Source organism: Nannobrachium achirus (assembly GCF_963921795.1).
Source record: "Nannobrachium achirus genome assembly, chromosome: 7".
Lineage (NCBI taxonomy): Eukaryota > Metazoa > Chordata > Actinopteri > Myctophiformes > Myctophidae > Nannobrachium > Nannobrachium achirus.
This window is the reverse complement of record NC_137816.1, coordinates 38,713,227-38,735,044: the sequence shown is the minus strand read 5'-3', so window position 1 is coordinate 38,735,044 and position 21,818 is coordinate 38,713,227. Positions and strand designations below refer to the sequence as shown.

Here is a 21,818-nt window from a genome sequence, read left to right as displayed (position 1 = left end):
GGTTGAATTTCAGTGCTTCTTTAAGAATTAGGCCTACAAATAATAATGAGGGGAGGAACCTGGTGGAAAGAAATCAATGGATTAATTTTGTTGCCATTACAACTCTCAGTGAAGGGCATAAAGTAATACCACAGCTGCTGTTTACACTTCTTTACTTGATGAGCAATTGAGCAAAATGCATTGTATGTTGCTGCTATGTTTATTAAAAGGGGTATTTCACTATAGTCTGATTCCAGCCCATAGACCTGCCCACTCTCAGAGTGGACTGTTTCTCTGTGAGCTGAGTCTGAAACCAGGCTAGTATTTCACTTTAAGACACTGCTGGGGGCATTATGTGCACCCCAGACAGTTCATTTTTATCAGACAAATGTGTTAAACAAATTAATAATACAACATTTAAATACATAAAAGAAGGTAATTGAAAAAAAAGAAAAGAAAAAAAAACTAGACAGCTAGCTGTCTGAGGTTCTCACAGAAGTGTTTTAACAAATACCCCTTTAAGACCATCGGCGTGAGAATGTAAAGTCAACTAGCGCTAGGTGGTGGCTAGCTCCTTTCGGAACCCTTCACTCCTCGGAGCTGCGTAGCAGTGGAGTGAGGGGTTCCGAAAGGAGCTAGGTGGTGGCAGAGACCACAGTGTTGTTTGCTTGATTGATTGAAGGCTTTATTAGAAGTTTGCATAGGTAAATGTACAGATTCATGACGGTACAGTTCCAGGGCTGCCAACTTTCAGGAAAACCTAAGAGTGAGATTTTTCTTTTTTTGCGAGGGGGGGGGGGGCTTTGGTGCTGCAAAATAAATATAAAAAAATGATATATAGGCCTATATGTTCAACAAATATTACAATAATTTAGGTTATTATTATAATTGTACCGTCAATAATGAATATGTAATTTTGAGGCAGAAACGTAGTTAATAGCCTATAGCCTACTGTGGATCATTTTGGTGGGGGGTCTGGGGGTCCTCCCCCAGAAAAAAATTAAAAGAGTAGATGTTATTTCCTGTATTCTGTTGCATTTTACAGGGAGTTTGATACTTTTATTTGGCTTTACTAGGATGAGAAAATTATGGATAAATATTTACATTAAGCTGCAAGTAACACGTCTTTTGCTTGAAGATCTGTTCTTTTTGCACACGCATCCATCCAAAAGTCCCTCCTCATTAAACTGCCTGCTAGTAAGCAATGGGCATTTTGGACGTGTTGAATTAATGTTGTAGATCCTCCTGTCGCCTGTCGATCTTACTGTAGAGAATGATGTGCGCAGGAACGGGCACGCAGCCTGCGTTCCGCACACCAGACGCTCACGCACACACAGCGACGCATCTAATCATTACTTCAGAATCAGATACAGTATTTTAAGCCCTTTGTTGCTCAAATCGCGGCAGAAGTGGATGTCTCAGTGACACTTGACGCAGTTTTCCACTTTGTGACGGCTGGTGATATGACGGCGTGAGAAATACGATGTGTGGCGTGAGAGCGTGAGAAGAGGGTCATTTGCGTGAGTCTCACGCTCATTGCGTGAGGGTTGGCAGCTCTGTACAGTTCACTGGTACAAGGTCTACTAAAAGGAGATCCATGAAAAGACTAAGCTTATTTCAACAGGAAACCATTTAAGTATCTCATATAACATTGAATGACAGACAAATAGAACACAGTACTATGCAGTAGACATGTAAAGAAAAAAAGAAAGAAAAAGAAAACAGTAGGTCTATACAATCAGTAAGTACAGTATATACAATATATACAAGGAAGGGGCAGGTAACAGTAAGTCTAAACAATCAGCGTGTACAGTATGTGGGTGGGTGACGTGACGTAACGTTTTCGCTGTCCTCGGTGTCAAACATGTATAAATAAAAAATATATTTGTCAAAAACCTTCTGAATATTGTGCAGGACATTAAGCTTTATGTGAACTTACTCAAGATTAAAACATTTCATTCCTCATTTCTTCAGAATCTTCAACCAAACATGGCAAAACTCATATGGTGTGACTGTCCTGACCTTGTTTCTCAAAGTGGGAACTTGAATAAAACTAAGAAAAAGAATTGCTAAAAATCATTTGAAAATGAATTTAGGCTAAAAAAAAATGTCTATTTTGAGCCTATATCTTTTCAAAGTCAAAGCATAATGTTTTCAGTCATTTCTGATCAAAAACATTTTGTCCCCCAACCCAAAATCATTTGGTGTGACACTAGTTTGGAAAAATTAAACAGGCAATTATTTGGACACCTATTGGCTAGAGAGGTCCTTCTTTTGTAAGGCTATTCAGCACTCCCAGCACAACTGCAAGACAGGTGTCTGAGGTGAGTTATGATTTTAACATTTTCATGAAATGCCATCTTGTTGAAACGTTGACAAACTCACCATTCTGGATGTCTTTTGGTGTGACACCTTTTCTTTAAAAAAAGCTTAAGTTATTTGAAGTTTTGGTCATATTTCCATGTAGATCTAGGCTGCTTTGTTATAGCTAGCATGCTGTTAGCATGCTAATGTGTACATAGTAGCCTCAAGGTAAACCTAAATGGAGAAAACAGTAATATGGTGTGACACTTAATCATATGGTGTGACATGTCTGCTTGTCACGCCATATGACTTGATTGTCACACCATATGATTTATACTGTATTTAACTACAGATATAACAATAAATAACAAAGTTCCATGTTTCTTTTGTACATTTAAACATTTGTTTTAAACATTTTTACATAAAATGTAATTTAGCTTCATTCAGTGATACTTCAAATTCATCAGACAGAGCAGAAACCCCTTCACAGAAACCTTAACATATTGTTTCAATCTAAACAATATTTTCTCTGTGTCTTAAACTATACATTCCATTTTCTTTTGTCAGCTGGAAAATGACAAGTGCTGAGAGAACGAGAAAGTACAGGGAGAAACTAAACAATGACCCAGCAAGGAGAGAGGAGCCAAAGGGGCGAGACTGCATTTTCTAAGAAGAGCAGGAGGTTGTCTGTGGCATAGCAGAACCACAACAAGGCAGCCGGTTTGCTACCCTCACCAAATACGACTGGCTGATGTACAATACAGTCTAAATGTATAATCTAATCTGATCTAATACTTTTGTACTTTCACTCACTGGACTGGACAGTGGACAGTGTTAAGGTAGGACCCGAGACAAAACTAGCGAAAATAGCTGATCTACAAGCTCTCAACACGTTGTGCTGCGAGAGCTTGTAGATCAGCTATTTTTGGAGTTGTGGAGATGTGGTGTAATGTCATGATTCCTAATTACATTTGTTCAACACAAAATGCTGTGTTCAAGTTCAGGAGACTTTGGAAAAAAGCAATTTACCTGAATGCTGAGTTCTGTTTCCACTAATTGGTGTTAATAAAATGTTGCCTTGGCTCCAAGTGTGGCTATGCGCCTTATTGTCTCTTTAGGATCCTTATGCCGTGGGCCGGCAGAAGACTTAGGTGTGTGTAGCATTCCTGTGCACATCCTCATCATCCATCTACTACTACAATTCTTTCTTATCCCATGTTAAAGCCCTACAATAATATCCTGTTCAGAAATATTAAGGCCATGTTATCCTGGGTAATTGTTTAATCAATCAGTAAAGTTCAGTACTCACTAATAGGTAGGTTAAACACAGTTTGCTTTGACACATGAAGATATGATCATACGGTGTGACACTAAATCATTTGGTGTGACATTCCAAATAGTGAAAAATCATACCTTTATTAATGATTAAACCAAAAAAATGTTTATGCATTACATAGAGAATATTATCAGGAAGAGTCACAAATATTTGTGTAATTTTAGAGAAAGTTTTGACAGAATACATTTAAAATATGTTGTAAGATCATGAACATGGGCCTCACACAGAGTGTCGATTATGAAAAAAACATACAGATATAATTAATTTTCAAAAAACTATAGTGGATCACTGGTTAGTTATGATAAAGGACTTTGATAAAGTGAGTAACTTAAGAAAGATGTACTCCATTTTCATTTTATGAACAATTATTTTCATGTCACACCATATGACGATTTTAGGCACAAGTACAACAAACTGCTGAATAAAGTCTGATTCCAATAAAATATCTAAAAACAAAATGTATTTCCATAAGGTTGAGAGTGAGTAGAACAAAAGTAAATAACTTTTATGCCTGCAATTTAAAGTTTTTTTAAAAACACATTTTTTGGGGCGTCACGTCACTGACCCATATACAAGGAAGGGGCAGGGAGGGTAGGGTTGGGCTAGGTTTTTACCAGTTGTGAACGGCTACATAACATCTTCAATTTGTCATAGACACGTCAAAACGCCTGACGCCAAAGTTAGTGTTTACCCAGTCCAGCTGTGACCCCTTCAGAATGACTGTGATAATATCACAGTGGCCCATTTGTTCGAGTTTGACTCGGGGATTCCATGCTATACATTACATTAATCAGTACTTGCCTAGTGGAGTTAGAGTAGCCTAGAGCCGTTCCGACTCAGTCTTATCATTGCAGGCAATTACATTAAATATTTTCCATCATATTTTACCCTAGCTCTGGTCCATAGCGTTAGTGGAGTTCTCCCTACTAACGCTATGGCCTATGGACCAGAGCTAATTTTACCCGAGAAGCGTTATTATTATGCAGTTATGCAACCAAGAATATGGCTCTTATACTACAGTCGCCATGTTGCTACAGCTTGGCTTGTAGATTTTTTTTCTTTTTTTTAATCACATTCACCACATCACCACTGCCACGCTTGCTGTTGCAGCAGAGCCTCAAGGATGTGATGGGACTCTTATTTTGAAAGGTAATTGCGCTCCAGCAGCAGAAGCCCGGAAATTCAGTTGAAGACGTTGGCTAACTTTACAAAAAAAAACATTCTTCTATGAAATAGACTGGGATCAAGTTGCTTTACAAGTTGCTAATCCGGTCTGGATCTAAACCGGATACGGAAACGTGTCTTCCATGTATGTGTGCGTGTAAATAACCGGATACAGTAGGCGGGCTCTAGACCGGATTACTCTAGTTGATTCGCAATAGGAAACCAGGCTTCCCACGGGTGCTGCGGAAAGCCTGGCGCTGGTGGTGAATCGAGGTTATGTATGAAATCAAAGTGTGTTTTCTAGTCAGTTGAGATATTAAATTGTATCTTTTTTGGAGTGGCGCCGGACAAGGTTGAGTTTGAGAAGGGGAATTAAATCGAATAAAATTCTGCAGAACAAAAACAAAACAGAGACCGTGGTCATCCAGGCCAGTAGTACAGTATTATATCAGTAGTAGCTGACTGTCGTGGTGGTTAGCTGTTTTAACGCTAGCCCGCTGGGTACAATCAGCGCTGTTGTGATTGTGCTGCTGCTGCTGATGATGATATCGGATATCCAGGCATCCACGTATGTGTTTCCACTGGTTCGACGGGATTCGCTCGAAAACCCGGAAACATACTGTCTGTATGTGCAATGCATTTGCATTTGAGTGACTGACTGCTGCTGAGAGAGACTGCCTACGTTTGAGCTGCCAGCTGAGCTAACTTTACGTTTAGGCCACGTCTCTGCGGAATGCATTTTCTCTATTGACATTGCATGAATGCAGAGAGGATGATGACAAGTGTACGGAAGGAGGATGGAGCGCAGTAGAATGTGAGCGATCATGTCTGTCTAAAAGGGGTTTTGTTTTGAATGCTCAAGACGTTTCGCCGGATTTAAACGGCATGTCACGTAGACAAATGTGTTTTGCGTTGAGAAAATACGTGTACTACTGACTGACTGAGCTCGCTGGGTTGCAGTTACAACCTGAAGTTCCTTTATTTGTGTTGGGGCCGGGGGGGAAATGGTTGGTTTTGGTGCAAACCGACGGGGAGGACGCCTCCCGTCCTTCATTGTCATCGGTCTGATGGTGATCATCGCCATACTGTCGTTCAACTACTGGACGGTGTCCAACAAGCACGGACACTTGCTGGACGAGCTGGTGGAGGTCCAGTCGCAGGTGAAGCGCACGGACGCGGCGCGGAGCCGCCTGGAGAAGCGGAACTCCGAGCTGATGGTGCAGGTGGACACCCATAGGAAACAGATCGATCAGAAGGACGGAGACTACAGCGTCCTGGAGGGCAAGCTGCAGGCCCGAGAATCACTCATCATGAAATGCACTGATGACAAGGTATGGTGGTACTGGTAGAACTAGAGAGGCCAGGATGGAGCTTTAATTAATTAACTCTGATCTAAATCAGGGGTCTTCAACAAGGGGTCCCCCTAGGCTAGGAGGACCCCTAGCCTAGGGGGTCCCCAGAGTTACTACAGGGGGTCCTCCAAATCTTTGAGTGATAGAAACGTTATCTCCTTTTTAATATTAACCATTTGAACCCTAGTGTTCATATTCTGAGAACTTTAGCCGAAGCAAAGAGCTTTGGGGTAGAGAGAGCAGAGTGAAAGAGCAGAGTGAAAGGTCAAGTTTATTAATGGATGGTTCAAGTGGTTAAATATCTGAAAACACAAATTGACATGAATCCAAAATACCCTGATCATTGTGCTGTCAAAAGATGAAACTATATGGCATCTATGAACAGGTTGTGGGGGTCACTCCCTGCTTCATCTCTTTCTCAACTAAGGGGTCCTTCCTTGGCCTGAAAACGTTGAAAACCCCTGATCTAAATAATTCCACCTTGTCTAGTAAAGTTAGAGATATCCAATGACTTCCACAGTCCACACTGATACAATGCCACCTTGTCTAGTTTGAAGTAAATCCACTCCACTGTTAATTTATCTTTACCTGGAGGACCCCACCACAACTCATTCTCCAAGTTCATGTCATCCCACCTCCCAAACAAACCAACCTCTCTGTATCATTAGCTGTCAGGCGATCTGAAAGGTCTTAAGTGTTGACTATCTTTTTGCAACTGTATTCCTCTGTAATGTCTATGCACCAGTGTTCCTAGTACCATGACAGCCTTGTTGCACTATGTATGCAGGCATAATAATAAGCCCTGTTCCACCCCCGCATCCCTCTGTGTCAACTGCCAGCACCTTTCAAGCAGGCAAAGCGAAAGTAATCAAACCTTGAACTTGAGTAACAAGTTCTGTACATTTGTTAGTGTCCTAAAGACTAGAATTTACATGCATTTGGTGCCAATCACATGAGACATACTGAGAATGAATGTCTGAGGTACGTACAAACATTGGTTGTTTCTCTTTCATTGAAGTTGGTGGTGGCTCTAGTCCTACTTATTGAAAACATTGTACATACATACTTTCTTTTACATTTAAGCTCTGCAGAGAATATTTTAATTCATGCTTTCTCTGCTATTCCGATCTTGCCTGTGTAAGTCGCTGAAAGCGCCTATGAAATGCCAAAATTGAAGAACTTGAATCGATTCCATCACATTTCCGGTTCCAAAGCTGGTTTTATCACATGGTCACAACCTCTATGCATGGTGTGCTGTCAGAGCTGGTATGTGGACTTAGGGTCTGCTCTACAATTACCTATGACTTGTTAAAGGGACCTGTCAAGGACTCAGACTGCTAAGAGGGAAGCGTTAAAGAACTAGAACTATTACAATCCTTAAGGTTCCCTACCCCAACCTTTATGTATATCCTCCTCACTTTGGATATTTGTTGAGATTTACAGTATTTATATACAGACTTTTGGGGCCACTCAAGGAACCAGAAAATGGTACTTCTTCCATTGCGTTCTCTTGCCCAGTGGCACCGCCAGCAGTTCCCAGGCTGTCTGCTTAGTGCATATGCATACACATGGACTTTTGTTTCGCAGCAGCCTCAGATGAACATTGGTGTGTGTCCAATTGCCCTGGGAGACATTAGAGAACACTTGATGGCGAGTGCTTCTTTAATTTGCAACAACGTTTTAATTTGCAATCCCTTGTTCACTTTTGTTCACCCAGGTTTGCCATATACAGTAGTCAAGCACAGCTGAGTGGTAATGTTAACACAGTTGGACAATGTTGCCTTTACACAGTTTTTGATATATTATGTAGACAGGAAAGAGTAGTGACAGGAAGCAGAGGGCAGACTCTCCACCCAGAATTGTATTGTGAATGTTGCAAGCTATCACATAGTAGATTTAGAAGATACATCTGCTGTGGTTCATACATAATGTGAGGCCTTTTAAGTGTACTTGGAGTCCTGAGTAGGGTGACCATATTTCCAGCCACTCAAACCGGGACGCAAAACACTGTTGCCTAAAACTGGGACCCTAAAAGCAATGCGCACGTTACCGCGCACGCACGTGCCCATTCTCTAACGTTCGTGCACGCGCACACACGCACCGCAGGGTTGCAAACAGCAGTGAGTGATTGACAAACAGCCTCAGTGTTGAATTCAGACACGCAATGAATTTGTTCCTTTTTTTCTGATTGATTAGGTGAGCATGTTTTCATGAAAAGAACATAATAAATGTCTATGCAACCACTGAAAACAGCTACTATTATTTTAATTCTGGCGAAAACCGGGACAATTTTGCAGTGAATGTTGAAAACCGGGTCATATTAGTGTTTTAGAGATATTTGTCGGGACACCGGGACACGCAGCTTGAAAACGGGACTGTCCCGGGTAAAACGGGACGTCTGGTCACCCTAGTCCTGAGGCCAGCTTGTGAATGGAATATCATTAGTTGAAATCTCAGGCCAGCTGGGACAACTGTCTGGGAGTCGAAAGTAAATTAGAACTCATATATTATGAACCAATAACTTCTCACAGTCTCAAGTGGATTGATATGAGTGTTTAGGGGGTATGTAAGAAACAGGTTATACCATTGCTGCTTGCACAGAAAACCATCCATGGATAAATAAAGGTTAACAATAGCATTACTTAACGTTTATACATTAAGACCAAATCTGTATTCTGTATAAAAGGTAAGTTTGGCACACTCCTGGTGTTTACAGCAGCATTATCCGGCATCTGTTCTCTCTATGCAGGATCTCGACAAGTGTTGCATGGCAACAGATCCACTCCTTTCTTTGTCAACAGCCCAACCCCGTTCCAACAGCAAAGTGTACAACACATACAGTAGTAGCTTGTCTGCAGAACAATTACAAGACTGGGAGTGTCACATAATTGACATCACATAATTATTATGGTTGAGTCTGAGTGTTGAATTCATTAACTTCTTGACAGTTACTCAGTCTCTCTCAAGTCTTTGAAGAGCGCTGGGTGCCAACTCAACATCATTCTCTCTTCATCCCATACCCTGGAGGGATGACCAATTCTCTCTCTCTGACCAAAGATGCAACTCCTAACCCTTTCCCTATTAACCAATCCTGCAACTCTTAACCCCATCGCAAACCCTGTCTGTTGCTAGGCCATTCAGTTGACTAACTGACCAGTCCTGCAACTCCTAACACCATCCCTTACCATTCCCGCGACTCCTAACCCCTGTTGCTGACCGACAGTCCGACACAGATATAGGAACCTTGCAGTTCCAGCCTAAAAATAGTGAAGGATCAAACCAAAATTGCTTTCATACAATGAAGAGATAAATCTTTTTGCTGATATTCCAGGCAGTGTGAAGTGAGACTAATGTGGCTTTCTAGGTTTAGCTCCTGTCAGGGGTGTCGCACCAAATTCTGGGCCCTGGGTACAAGGGTTCACTGCGGGCCCCCCATGAATGGGAACGCGAATGGGAACGCATTATTACGCATTATTTTGTGCTGAAAAATTGCAGATATACAAGCTCACAGCGCGGCACCAAGTGCAAAACATGTTGTGCAAGTCTTTGAATATTTTAAATCCTTATAAGGTTTTTTGAAAAACCTATGTTTCTATGTCAGTGGTGCTCAAACTTTTACATGTTAAGGACCCCCAAAATTATATGTATTTGGCCACAGACCCCATCTCAAAATATTTAGTTCCAGGGACCCCCCTCAGAAGCAGAATTTGAGTTACAAATGTTCGCTTAAAAAATACATATATTCAAAGATTTGCACACATTTTCACAAGTTTTCAAAAGCTCGCAGCGCGGCACTCGGTGCAGCGCTGTGAGCTATTTTTCAATAGCTAAAGTATAAAATTAAGGCCCTCCACCAGGGCCCTAGTAACTCAGTCCCCCTTGTGACGCCCCTGGCTCCTGTCCCATTAAAGGGCTGGCCGTGTTGCCATCCTGCTAGTGCTACAGGGGGACACTGTAAAACTCTTCTCCACAAAGGTGACAGGATGCAGCTTTATATTCATTGGTTGACACAGATGCTGTAATTACTGTCTCCATCCTATTCACTGTGGGCCTCAAGTGTATTCTGCCTCATTAGGTCTTGTGAATCACAAGTCTGTCTCTGTCGCTCTGTTTGTCTGTCTCTATCTCCCGTCCCTCTGTCCCCTCGGGCTTTAAGGCCCTTGAAATATCACTGGAATACCTGATTTTAGTTTACTCTAGTACAGACGTCTTAAACTGTTAAAAAACATACGTCCAGAAATTGAGACTGAACTTGGTCCGGAACTTGGAATTACACAGGGAATTTAATACAGAATCATTGTCGCATCACAGGTTTACAAGTGTAAAGAAGTGAGTGAAATTTATTGTTGTGCAAGCTCCATTGTTTTTGTTGTTTTCAGGGAGAGAGAAATGGAGCATAATCCATCTGATACATGAGGTTAGACAATAGACATAAGGTGCATAAGGTTAGGCACAAAGGTGGTAGCACTTTGGTAGGAAGCAGCAGCTATGTACATGAGATTAGACATCAAGGTGCGGTAGAGTGTCAGCGCATTGTACATGAGATGAAGTGCAAACAGAGTGTCCGTATATTGTCAGGTTCAACCATAGTTCACTTCTTAATTTTTTTTCATGAGGAAGTATTGATTCTGTCAAAGAATTAATGTACAATCAGGATGTTGAGGCAAACAGACTCTGCAGTTCTCTGGCACAACAAAAATAAATCGGTCACCATTACCGGTGTAATGCATGTCGACTGTCATTAATGCAAAACACAACCTACTAGGGATCGTTTTATAAAATATTCTATGAATTCCACTAAACTTAGTTTCCTGAGTGACAATTCCATATGAAGTTGGCGATAGATGCCTGGTCTCTGACTGGCAAATTCAAATTTTCTCCATTTTGTATCGATCCCTAGGAGTCTAGTAGAATGTTTGAAAATTATGACCTGGAAGTTTGACCTGTAATTGCGACCGTAGGTCGCATTTACTACCAAAACCTCCACCGGCTGTCCGTCCCTGAGTGAGTGAGTGAGTGAGTGAGTCACACGTCACACTTTTGCCCTGCTCATATCTCCACAACCGTTGCCCCCATCCATGCCACATTTTGCACACACACTCCTTACCTGCCAAACTACAACCTCCAAGGACCCCCGGAGCTTCAGGGACCCCCAGGTCCCTGGGGGACCCCAGGTGTAAAAAATGACCAAATGTGCAAAAATGACCACCCCAACGGGGCTGCTCACGGGGAATTCCTGGGGACCACCCACTCCTGGTGCTCCAGAACGGATGCAAAAGTGGTGACGCCCCCAGTGGAGGACCCCCTCCACTGCAGCTCACATAAAATGCCGTAACTCGGGCTAGGAGCGTCCGGGAGAGCCGGGGCCGGTACCTATTCGTCCGCCAAGGCAACGCGGAGACCCCACTCCTCATTTTTCACATGGCCCTCTTCTAGCGCCACCTTCAGGCCGATTTTTAAAACACATTTTTGGCCACTGCTCCTACAGTTTTGGCCCTAAAATCACGCAAATTGCTACACAGTATGTCTACACTCATCCCATCAACATGAATCTGTCCCATATAGCGCCACCTTCAGGCCGATTTTTAAAAACACATTTCTGGACACTGCTCCTACAGATTTTGCCCTAAAATCACGAAAATCACTACACAGTATGTCTACACTCATGTCATCAACATGGATCAGGAAGATTTTGGAAAAACACATTTTTGCCCTATTTGTGGAGATAAGTGACCTACGGTCGCTTATCTCCCGATTAGGGAGTCTTACTGGTAGTGTTGACTGTTAGGCAAATTGCTAGTGTTTGTTACTGAGACATTACTCTTGATGTCCCCTGGTTGTTGAATGTACTTTAGGTACAATGAGTCACAGGCTGTCTCAAGACCTTATTCTGCTGTCCTAGCTCCTCTGTCCTCACTCGAACCGGAAGTGGAGGTCAGAGCTAGTAGTTAGGATTAGCCTTAGCCTAGGTATCACTGACGATTATCATGAGTTAGTGGTATCACACAGGAGACTAGACAAACCTGTGCACAATTATGGTGTAACATTTATGGCAGCCAGAGAACTGGTTATTCCACTTAATTAGCTGTACACATCCTCCTCCTGTTAAATGAACACATCTCTGTTAGTCAGTCTTTATCCTCAGTGGGTTCAGTTGACTCATATCGATATCAAATTGCACTTTGGCATTGGTCATTGGTATATAATGCAGGGAGTGGAAGTGACTTCTTAGATTCTCGCCAACATTAGCATTTTCACCACAGGCTATGGGATCTGTACTGTAGTCACGGACCACACAGGCTATGGGATGTCATGTGTAGTCACAGTCACTGTCACTGTCCCATAGTCAGGACAGATGGTGGGTGGAAATGTGTGTATATGTGGACTAGTGGTCCTACCAAATGTGGACTTTTCCTTTTAATTGCTGTTAGCAAGTTGCTCAGTCAGTGCTAAATGATCACACATTTAAGAGCCTTTTCTGTTATGATTTGCAATACATCGTCTCTGTCTGCCTTGTATGTCCAAAACACGTACTTTTCAGGATTCAAATTCAGAAATGGCAAAAGTAGTAAAGATCTTTGATGCTTTTGTGTGACGCTGAAGTACGATCAAGTAGTTGGACGTTAATTTGCAAAAGAAGTAACAACATAAAAAGTTAAAATATGGCGATGTGAGCGGTTATGAGAACTTATGACTGAAACCTCCATTTCTTGTCCCCCCCGTTCAGATGAAGCTGCAGGGAGAAGCCACAACTCAGATGACAGAGAACCAGAGGCTGAAGGGTAAGTCTGGTGAAGATGACCTCAACAGGATCGCAGCCCATCAACAGATAGGCAAATCCACCTAAAACTATACCACAGTTACTTAATGTTGCACACTAAAATGCATCAAACGTGTGTGTTTGTGCTACTTTGAGCAGAGCAGCTTAAGGAGCTGAAACAGGAATTCATGAAACAGGAGGAACAACTAAGAGAGGTCAAGAAAAATAGCACCACGCTAGAGAGGAGGCTGGAATATGAGAGGTAAAGTACAGTAGGCCACACCTTTAGCATCTGTGACTGGGAGACTATAGTCTCATCACCATTATGTTACCACGTTCTCCTTGTCTACATTGTGCATCTCAATGGCTCTTCCAAACCTTGAAGCATTGCTTAGGTAAACTTTAATTGTTGAATGTTTTCTAGGAAAATGTTTCTTTGTTTACAGTAGGATTTCTGAGTGAAAGGGCCCCAGAGATAGAACAAAAAAAAGAGGGAAAAAAATGGTTTAAAAGTCAGGCTTGGTTATGGATGCTACTGGCACAACTACCCATCAGACATGTCCAAGTCACTGTCTTGTACACCACCTATCCTTCACATGAATGTACAGTACACGGTATGAATTTAACAATATTGTTATAATCAGTTCTCATATTATTTGCTTGCTTATAGCTGTATTTATTGTAGTTTACAGTGTGGTCGACAAATTGCACAGCTGAAAGGCGAATATGAAGAAACAAAAAAGACGCTAGAGGAAGAAGCATCAAAGCTAAGACAGGTTAGTTACTCAGTACTTGTTTTTGTGAAATGTAGGTTATTCTGCTAGCCTTGTCCCTCTGTCCCTAGCCTCTCTTTAGCTGCTTCCACATCTGACTTTGTCTAATTCTTCAGAGTTTACTGGACAGCAGAAAGGCTGGAGCGGTGGGTGTACGGGAAGGAGGAACTGATGTGGAGGTGGTAGGAGAGCGCCACACCGTGGCCACTCGCCTGCATAACAGCCCAGACCTGAAAGGTACAGTAACTAATAACCCAACAGCCAATGTATGCTCTACCTTACAGCATTTTCCTCTCTAATAAAATGGATTTAGACAGTACATGTCTTAGGACAGTGGTTCTCAACCTTTTCAGGCCGCGAACCCCCCAAAATAATGATATTTTAACTGGGGACCCCCCACCCTAACGAGCACTAAGAGTTGAGGCATTACATTTTGTTTAAAACGGTTCTTTTGTGAAAATAGCAGATCTACATGCTCGCAACGCAAGTCTTTGTGAGCATGTAGATCGGCTATTTTCACAATTTCTGCCTCTAATATTTGACAATTTGGCCAATGTTTAATTTGTCATTTTAGAGGTATTAAAAAGTCCTTAAATTGTCACTTTAGGTATCTGCACTTTGTGAGGGGCCGTGGGGCCGTGTTGCTGCTTGGAGCATACACAAACTAAACAAAGTTGCAAGACCCTTGCTAAGGTGCCAGTCACACATCTGTGGCACACACCTCTCAGAAGGTGTGTGCAGGCAGGTCGATCAAAACAAGAGCGATTACCAACAGAAGCATATTGAGGGACTTTGGCAATGTTTCGGCGCTACCCACATGTCTAGCTATCAGTGTTCATTTTTTCAGCAAATTCTGATTTGTCTTTTGGGATTGGTCTTAGTCTTTCAGTCTTCGTCTCTTAGGCTAAATATAACCACATAACTCTGAACAAGTCATTGTCTTCTACTGTCTGTTACTCTGTCAAAATAAAACGGATTAAGAAAAATACTGTGCAATTCTGAGTTATTAAAAAAAGAATAAACAAAAGCCTAGTGTATGCCACAGTGCCACTGCCAGGTACAACATCTCTGCTCTGCAAATAATATAGTAACAGTATCAATCACATCTGACACTGTCTGCTACTCTCTGTGCAAAACCAACAAGATTTGAAAAGAACAGATAAGTGCCATTCTCAAATGTAAAGATAAAAGATGTATTTGGCTTTAATTTCATTGCACAGTTACATACCAGTGTTAACTTTTTACAGCCATTAGACTTAGATTTAGTCTTAGTCTTTTGAATAACACAAATAATAGTCTTAGTCTACTGAAATTGTTTTAGTCTAGTCTAGTCTTATCAAAAACATATCAAAATCTTGTAGTCTATAGTCTTAGTCGACACAATTAACACTGCTAGTTTTGTTACTCATTCCACTTGGGAAGAAATAATCGACCGAAGTTAAAAGAAATTTGTGGGCAGTTTTATGTATTTTTGTATCAAGCCTGTTGCAATGTGAAGAAGTGCATACAATAAAGGAATACTCCACTGGTTGTTGTACTACTGTGTGCAACGGACACAAAGTATTCCTTTAATAAAAGGAAGGACAATTCCCATTGCTAAGGTAACCTCAAAATCCCATCTCTTTTGACAGATGAGATGGGCAAGCCTGGTAGCGATGCTGGCATGCCTGGCATTGAGGACAGTGAAGTGGGAAAAATAGATGATGTGCAGTTTGGCAAGTATTCTTCTTTTTAGATATGTGTATGTCTATACAGTATGTGTGTAATACTTCGCTTGTATGCACAGTATGGCTGGGCAATCAACTGGAAATGATATTTAATTAGAATCAATAACCGACTTAATCTTGCTCATTTAGATTAATCGAGAATCATATAGATTTTTTAACCACTTAACCTGTATTATACTTTGTTGTACAATGGTGGTGTACAAACATAGTGAAAATAGAAGATCTACAAGCTTTATGAAGTCAATTACAAAAGAATTGTATTGTAATCTGTCGTCTTTGCTATGCGTCTGACTCGTTCTCTGCAGCCCTGAAGAAGCCAGCCATCACACAGAAACACATGGAGCCTCCTGACGTGGTGGTAGGGGCTGGTGCAGGACCTGATGCAGGGCTGGGTGAGGCCGCTGGGGGCCGCAGTCTGTCTCTGGACCTGCCCAGACTCCAGCAGGACAAATTGGGGGGATTGGCTCCAGAAGTCAGAGCAGCTGTGGCGCCACCTCCAGGCCTAGTTCAGCAACAGCCCCAGGCAGTGGGAGACAAACCCATCCTTTTCGATGAAGACAACAAGGCAGGCATCAAGGCGGATGAGTTGGGGGAACAGCACAGACAAGCCAGAGGTACAGCATGCACCTCCCAAACATGGCTTAGATAACTGGCAAAATAGATTTTAATGATAATATAATATTAATAAAAAAATATATATATATAACGTTGGTGGGCTGTGAACAATTTGGAGATGTTCTAGTCGGCCCTGTTCCAGAATTGGTTAAATACCACTGCCTTAAAATATTACCGAACTTGTCTCAGTCTGCTTTGAATCATTTTGACAGATAAGAGCAGACACGTCAATATGGCTGCTGTGAAAAGGGTCTATTAGATTTAGCTTCTTCAATCTTCTTTGTTGTATCTTATAATTACACTAGATAGTTTCTTAGATAGTTACTTAGATGGTAATGATCAAACATCACTATTAGATCTGAGCCAGTGTGAAGGTATTTGTCTTTGGCTATATTCTCTTGTACACTCTGGTACACTTTGCAATATATTTACTGATTACACACTTATAATGGTACATACTTTTGTTACATCCATCACATCAACTTTCTACCTGTAAGGCATGAAACATAGTAGGAAGCAGTGAGCACAGGGAAGTCTAGGGAAGCACAGTGGTTCTCAAACATTTTCATGTCAAGGACCCCCAAATAGATATGTTTTTGGCCATAAGCGATTTGTCAACATTCTTCAGGTTAGGTAGAAGGTGAGAAATACATTTATGTTTTCGTGGGCAGTCTAGTACTGTATTTACACATCATACAGTTGTGTGTGTGGGGTGTGTTCGGTAGCACCTCTGTTTTGTTTTTAAGGTTGTCAAATCGTTCTTTGTTGAGCTATTGATGACATAGTCCTTCAAAATGGGTGGTGCTTTGTAACAGAACAGAACACCTTGTGTAAGGGCGACACATTACTCTTTAAAGCAGGGGTCTTCAACAGGGGGTCCGGGACCCCTAGGGGGTCCTCAGAGTTACTACAGGGGGGCCTCCAAATCTTTGTGTGATAGAAACCTTTTTTTCTCCTTTTTTATATTAACCACTTGAACCCTAGCTTGTAGGTTGGCTATTTTTGGCAAAGAGGTTTGGTGTAGAGGGGAAAAAGAGCAGGCTAAGTACAGAGTGAAAGGTCAAGTTTATTAAGTATTGACGGTTCAAGTGATTAAATACGACAACGCACCGAGTGCACCGAATAAACGCACAGCAAGATGGCACACTAGTGCGTTGAGTGCACATTTCCGAACGCACCTCCAGTATATTCTCTCAGATTAACAGTTTTATTTTTGTTGCCATTTAGATTTAGAGCAGAGTGTAGAGAGACAGAGAGAAGGGAGAGATGTAAAGAGTCTGATTTGATCTCACAAGGACCTATGGTCAGTGCACTAACTTGCTGTCCCACCAGGCAAATGACAGGCAAATGACAAATGCATTTAAGCCTTCCATAAAGCAAACGTATTCATGATTACATGTTATTTTCAAAGTAGCATTTGTAAAGGTCAACATAGTGATAGAGTATAATAATAAATAAATGTCATCAAGTTCAAATGGGCATTGCACACTGAAGAAGGCCTGGCTGCCAAACACATTCTCTCTGTTTTTCGAGGATATTTCTCTAAAAAGATCATATAGACAAGCTTCTGATTGCTACGTGAATACATTACTTGTCTTTCAGATTTTGCCATAGAGAGACAGGTGTTTGGATGTAGGCCTAATATCCAAAGTGTAACCTTTGTTCTGATTCACAGTTCATGACAACAGAAAACAAGATGGTCTACAGATGAAGGGTTTGCCTCAGCCTCCCAATCCTGCCCAGGTTCCCAACCCAAATGATCTTCATCATGTAAAAGACAAAATTCCAGCTGAGCCACAACGGCACCGTCAAAGTGAGTGCATCAAGACACTTAAAGTGATGTGGAACATAGGTAGAACCCTGGGTTTTATAGATGGAGCATGATATGAGTCCAAATAGTGTCAGTCATCTTTATCTGTTGCTTCTGTGCTCTGTGAGCGAAAAAGTTGTTTCCTTTCACTCATTGTATGGAGAAAAAGGTCTCAAAATCAGGTAGGGTAAGTATTTTTCTTTTGCTAAAATAATTGTTTAAAAAGCAACCCACCTGAAACTGTATTTTCTATTTACTAGGAGACAAGGAGACCCTTGTTACTGAACAAACAATTTCTATAGCAATGACTATAATATAGTGGCTTTAACAAAAGACTAAATAAAAACACATAAAACCTACCTTTAACACAAATCAGATTCTGCCAATATAACCCAAATCAGATTCTGCCAATATATTGAAATGGTAATATAACAAGGGCTCACTCACCAAAGCACTCACTTATTTATGTACCTCCCTTGCTGTTTATCACGTTAACACAGCATCATTATGCTTGTGGACCTCAACAACGTACTGTACAGTATGTCAGAAAATGGATTGTGACCAGAAATGTTGCTATCCAGAAATGTTAATACGGTTATATGGTCCTATGTGGAAGGTTCTTAATTGAACGTTATTGATGCTGCTCTACTACTTAAGGTTATTGATGTAATGTGGGGAAACAAATAGTCCACACATATTCCCCTTCCCATCCTTCCACTCCATATAACCAGGTAAAAAACAATATACCAGGACAACAAGTATACTGACAGAATCCATCCATGTGCTAAAATGCAGAAAGTAATGCATTATGTGATGTGATGTGTTGTGTTGTGTTGTCCTGGTTGAATTTATGTTTGGTTTTCCTGCTCTACATTTCTTGTGGATATAAATGTAATCCACGAGCGTGAGGATCTCTAAATGAGAACTGTCTTGAATGACAGACATGTTTGACAATGGGTAGAAGTGCTGCCAGAGAGTAGAGACACTTTTAGTGGAGAAGAGAAAATCAACGTTCTTCTGGCTCCAAGATGTTCCTTTCCTGCTGCCTGGCTTCTGCTGTGCACTGCTGCTCTCTGCTGCTGCCCCCTCTCTCTTTCTCCATTTCTAAAATGTTCCATTCCTCCCTGTCCATAATAACACAACCATCCTGCTCTCCTCCTTCCACCATTCATCATGCCCGGTGCCGCCTCAGTGGTGTTTGTTTGCCCACATCTCCGGCCTTTGACCCTTGTTCCATTCACACCGAAGGAGTTGAAGGAGAATTAAACAAGTGTTTTTGTCATATTGAGAGCAACTGCTCCATTTCATGCACTTGACTGTCATTAATTGCAGTCGGTAGTTTACTTCCCTCATCAGCCTTGAAACCTTAATGCGTTAGGCCCTTAAACTCCGTCCCCAATCCAGCGTCTTGTTCATACATCCATTAACCCATCTTCTTCGCCGTTTTAAGAACTTTCTTTTCGCCTGATCACTCGTTCGTCCATGCATTCAAAATGCAGCATTCACCACTTTCTCCCCCTCTCCCTACAACTCCCTCTGCTTCCCTCCACTTCCTGATGAGGCCCTTCTCTGCCTCCTGCAGGCCGGTTCTTTGATGAGAACGAGTCCCCAGTAGATCCGCAGCACGGCTCTAAGCTAGCGGACTACAATGGGGACGATGGGAACGTGGGTGAGTATGAGGCCGACAAGCAGGCTGAACTGGCTTACAATGAGGAAGAGGATGGTGATGGTGGGGAGGAAGACGTCCAAGGTGAGCCGGGCCAGAGAACTGGACTGACTGTCCAGATGTGTATCCACCATTCCTCCCTTGATCCCTTTCTCCACTCCCCTATTGCTGCTGCCCCCTGCATTCCCTCAAGCAGTTCCAAAATATGAACAGCTCACAGTACCCTGAGTATCCTCCTGTACTTCCAGTTTAATTACGAGCTACTACAGATATCTGTAGACATAAAAGTCAAATGGTGTCCGGATCCAAGAAGGACAGCACCATTTAAGACAAGGGGATGCTTTGGCCAGTAACTGCCTTGTATATCCAGTCACAATCTTTGCAGTGAACCCCACTGCTTTATTGTATGGAGTTACCTCAACCCAGGGACTTCAGGTTCTGTGAGTGTGACTGCCTTTTCCATCCAGCATTTTCTTGCCTGCCTGTGCTTCCCTTTAGCTGTGCCACCTGTCTGTGCCCACCGAACATCCCTGACCCCACATGTAGGCCAGTAGATAAATATAGCCTCTGTGTTTGTGAATGTCTCTTGAGTTCTCCTTGAAAGATTGAAATGCATGCCCATGCCATCTATTTTTTGGTTACGTGTCATCGTTGTTCCCTACCATTCATTTCTAATAGCACATATTAGAATAGAATTTTAATGTGTGACGTGTGTAACTGTCATGTTTTCGAGAAAAGAGGTATATTTTCATTCCTGTGATCAATTGCTGATTCCCCAGCTCGGATCACAGTATGCAACAGATATGATTTTTTTGTGTGGAAACTTCACTTTTATCTGTGTTATTGTTTAGTTAGTATAATAATTCCATCACTGGTTAAAATTACAAGATCAAGGATACTGTTCTACAGATGTCCAGCAGGTATTTTGATATTTATAATAAATGATAATGTTCTTCTGAACTGAGTATTTTGTCAAGGTCAGAATGTAATATATTTTGTTACTGTAGAATATACAGTAAATGAGTTGTTGGTGCAGGTGATAAGTGGGTGAGTGTGTCTAAGTATGCCATTTATTCAAATGTGGTTATTAAGAACATAATTGTTGAAGTTATGTTTGCGTTCTCTCCTCAGATGATGAAGATCACGACATACAGGGAGAACGAGGAGTGGATTATGGGAAGCGACATCAAGCCATTGACATCCTCTGAATATGAACTTGCACACTTGTATCTCACTTTACATACAGACATTATATTGGGACAGCCAGTCGTAACACAAGAAAAAGTTCTCTCCTGTATAATAGTTTGGACATCACCTTTTTTTTTTTTTTTTTTCCTTCAGGCTGCTGTTGCTTGAATTCTTTACTTGAGAATTTTGCCAATGGAACTGTTTGGGCATTCTGCCTCTCAGACAATTTTGGGATCTTCGATGGATACCTATTTTGCATTCAGAGAGTGGGAATAAGTAACTGATGCCAAGGATTTTGCTTATGGCCTATTAAACCAATTCTTTTTTTCTGACAGACACTCAATGTACTCCTCATTCTGTTTTGGATGACATTGCATGCATTATGAAATCTTAATTAATAATCCAACCGAGAAAAGTACTGAAGCTTAAGCAATACTTAGACCATTGTTAGTCTCCTCCAAGATGTGTAGAGTTAGCAAGCACATCAGGAACTAACAGACATCTGCTTCCATTAGTTAGGTCTCTTGTACATAATAATGTATTTGAACTGTCACTATTTGTACTGTAGAGACATATTTCTTTACGTTTAGGGAAATCAATGAACATGAAATCAGTCCTGTTTGTGTAGCTATGAAAATTGATTTCTCATGGAAAGGCATATTGAATGTAATTTAATTTTTATTAAAGGTGATGCTTCATGTCATTTGTCAACTGTGGTGCATCATGATCCACATTTGGGATGCTGTTAGAAGTTTTTGTAGTGAAGATAACTTGGGAATACATATTTGCATAGGCATTGTCAATCTGTCATCCAGCTGTTTTAAGCATAAAATGTTCATTTTGACTGCATTCAGAAGCTTGTATATTTTTCTTTTCACCCTTCAATAAGTAGACATCTGTGATTTCTTTACTTGAATACCAGAAACTGAATGTTTTGCATTAAATGCAGGTGTCTCCAATTCTTTAGCAAACACAAAATAAATTCAGGTCGCATACCAATTTTATCCAACAGGAGAGTGAACTCATACAGGATGCATGATAAGCAAGTGATTTAACAAACTTATAACATTTAAGCTGATGGATTTAGATAAAATGTTACATTTTTACAAAATAAATGGAGACCTGTTACTTAAACAGTATCAGA

General features: G+C 41.3%; 1 protein-coding gene across 2 annotated transcripts; it reads left to right on the top strand.

Moving 5' to 3' along the window:
- Positions 1 to 5,055: 5,055 nt before the first annotated feature.
- On the top strand, positions 5,056 to 21,470 carry golm2 (golgi membrane protein 2). Of its 2 annotated transcripts, XM_080730646.1 has the most exons (10): positions 5,056 to 6,114; positions 12,863 to 12,917; positions 13,055 to 13,157; positions 13,581 to 13,671; positions 13,785 to 13,905; positions 15,300 to 15,383; positions 15,701 to 16,009; positions 17,686 to 17,823; positions 19,403 to 19,489; positions 20,618 to 21,470. In XM_080730646.1, exons 1-10 carry the CDS (start codon positions 5,788 to 5,790, stop codon positions 20,692 to 20,694), a joined length of 1,392 nt encoding a protein of 463 aa, XP_080586772.1. In that variant the 5' UTR covers positions 5,056 to 5,787; the 3' UTR covers positions 20,695 to 21,470. The 2 variants fall into 2 exon arrangements, with proteins under 2 accessions (XP_080586772.1, XP_080586773.1); XM_080730647.1 differs by lacking the exon at positions 19,403 to 19,489.
- The last annotated feature ends 348 nt before the right edge of the window (positions 21,471 to 21,818 follow it).

What these genes read in the sequence shown, in the direction of transcription:
- golm2 (XM_080730646.1), top strand. Translation starts at nt 5,788, where the DNA reads ATGGTTGGTTTTGGTGCAAACCGACGGGGAGGACGCCTCCCGTCCTTC. An exon ending in AAGCATCAAAGCTAAGACAG is followed by an intron (nt 13,672 to 13,784) that starts GTTAGTTACTCA and finishes CTAATTCTTCAG; the next exon opens with AGTTTACTGGACAGCAGAAA. An exon ending in TGGGGACGATGGGAACGTGG is followed by an intron (nt 19,490 to 20,617) that starts GTGAGTATGAGG and finishes TTCTCTCCTCAG; the next exon opens with ATGATGAAGATCACGACATA.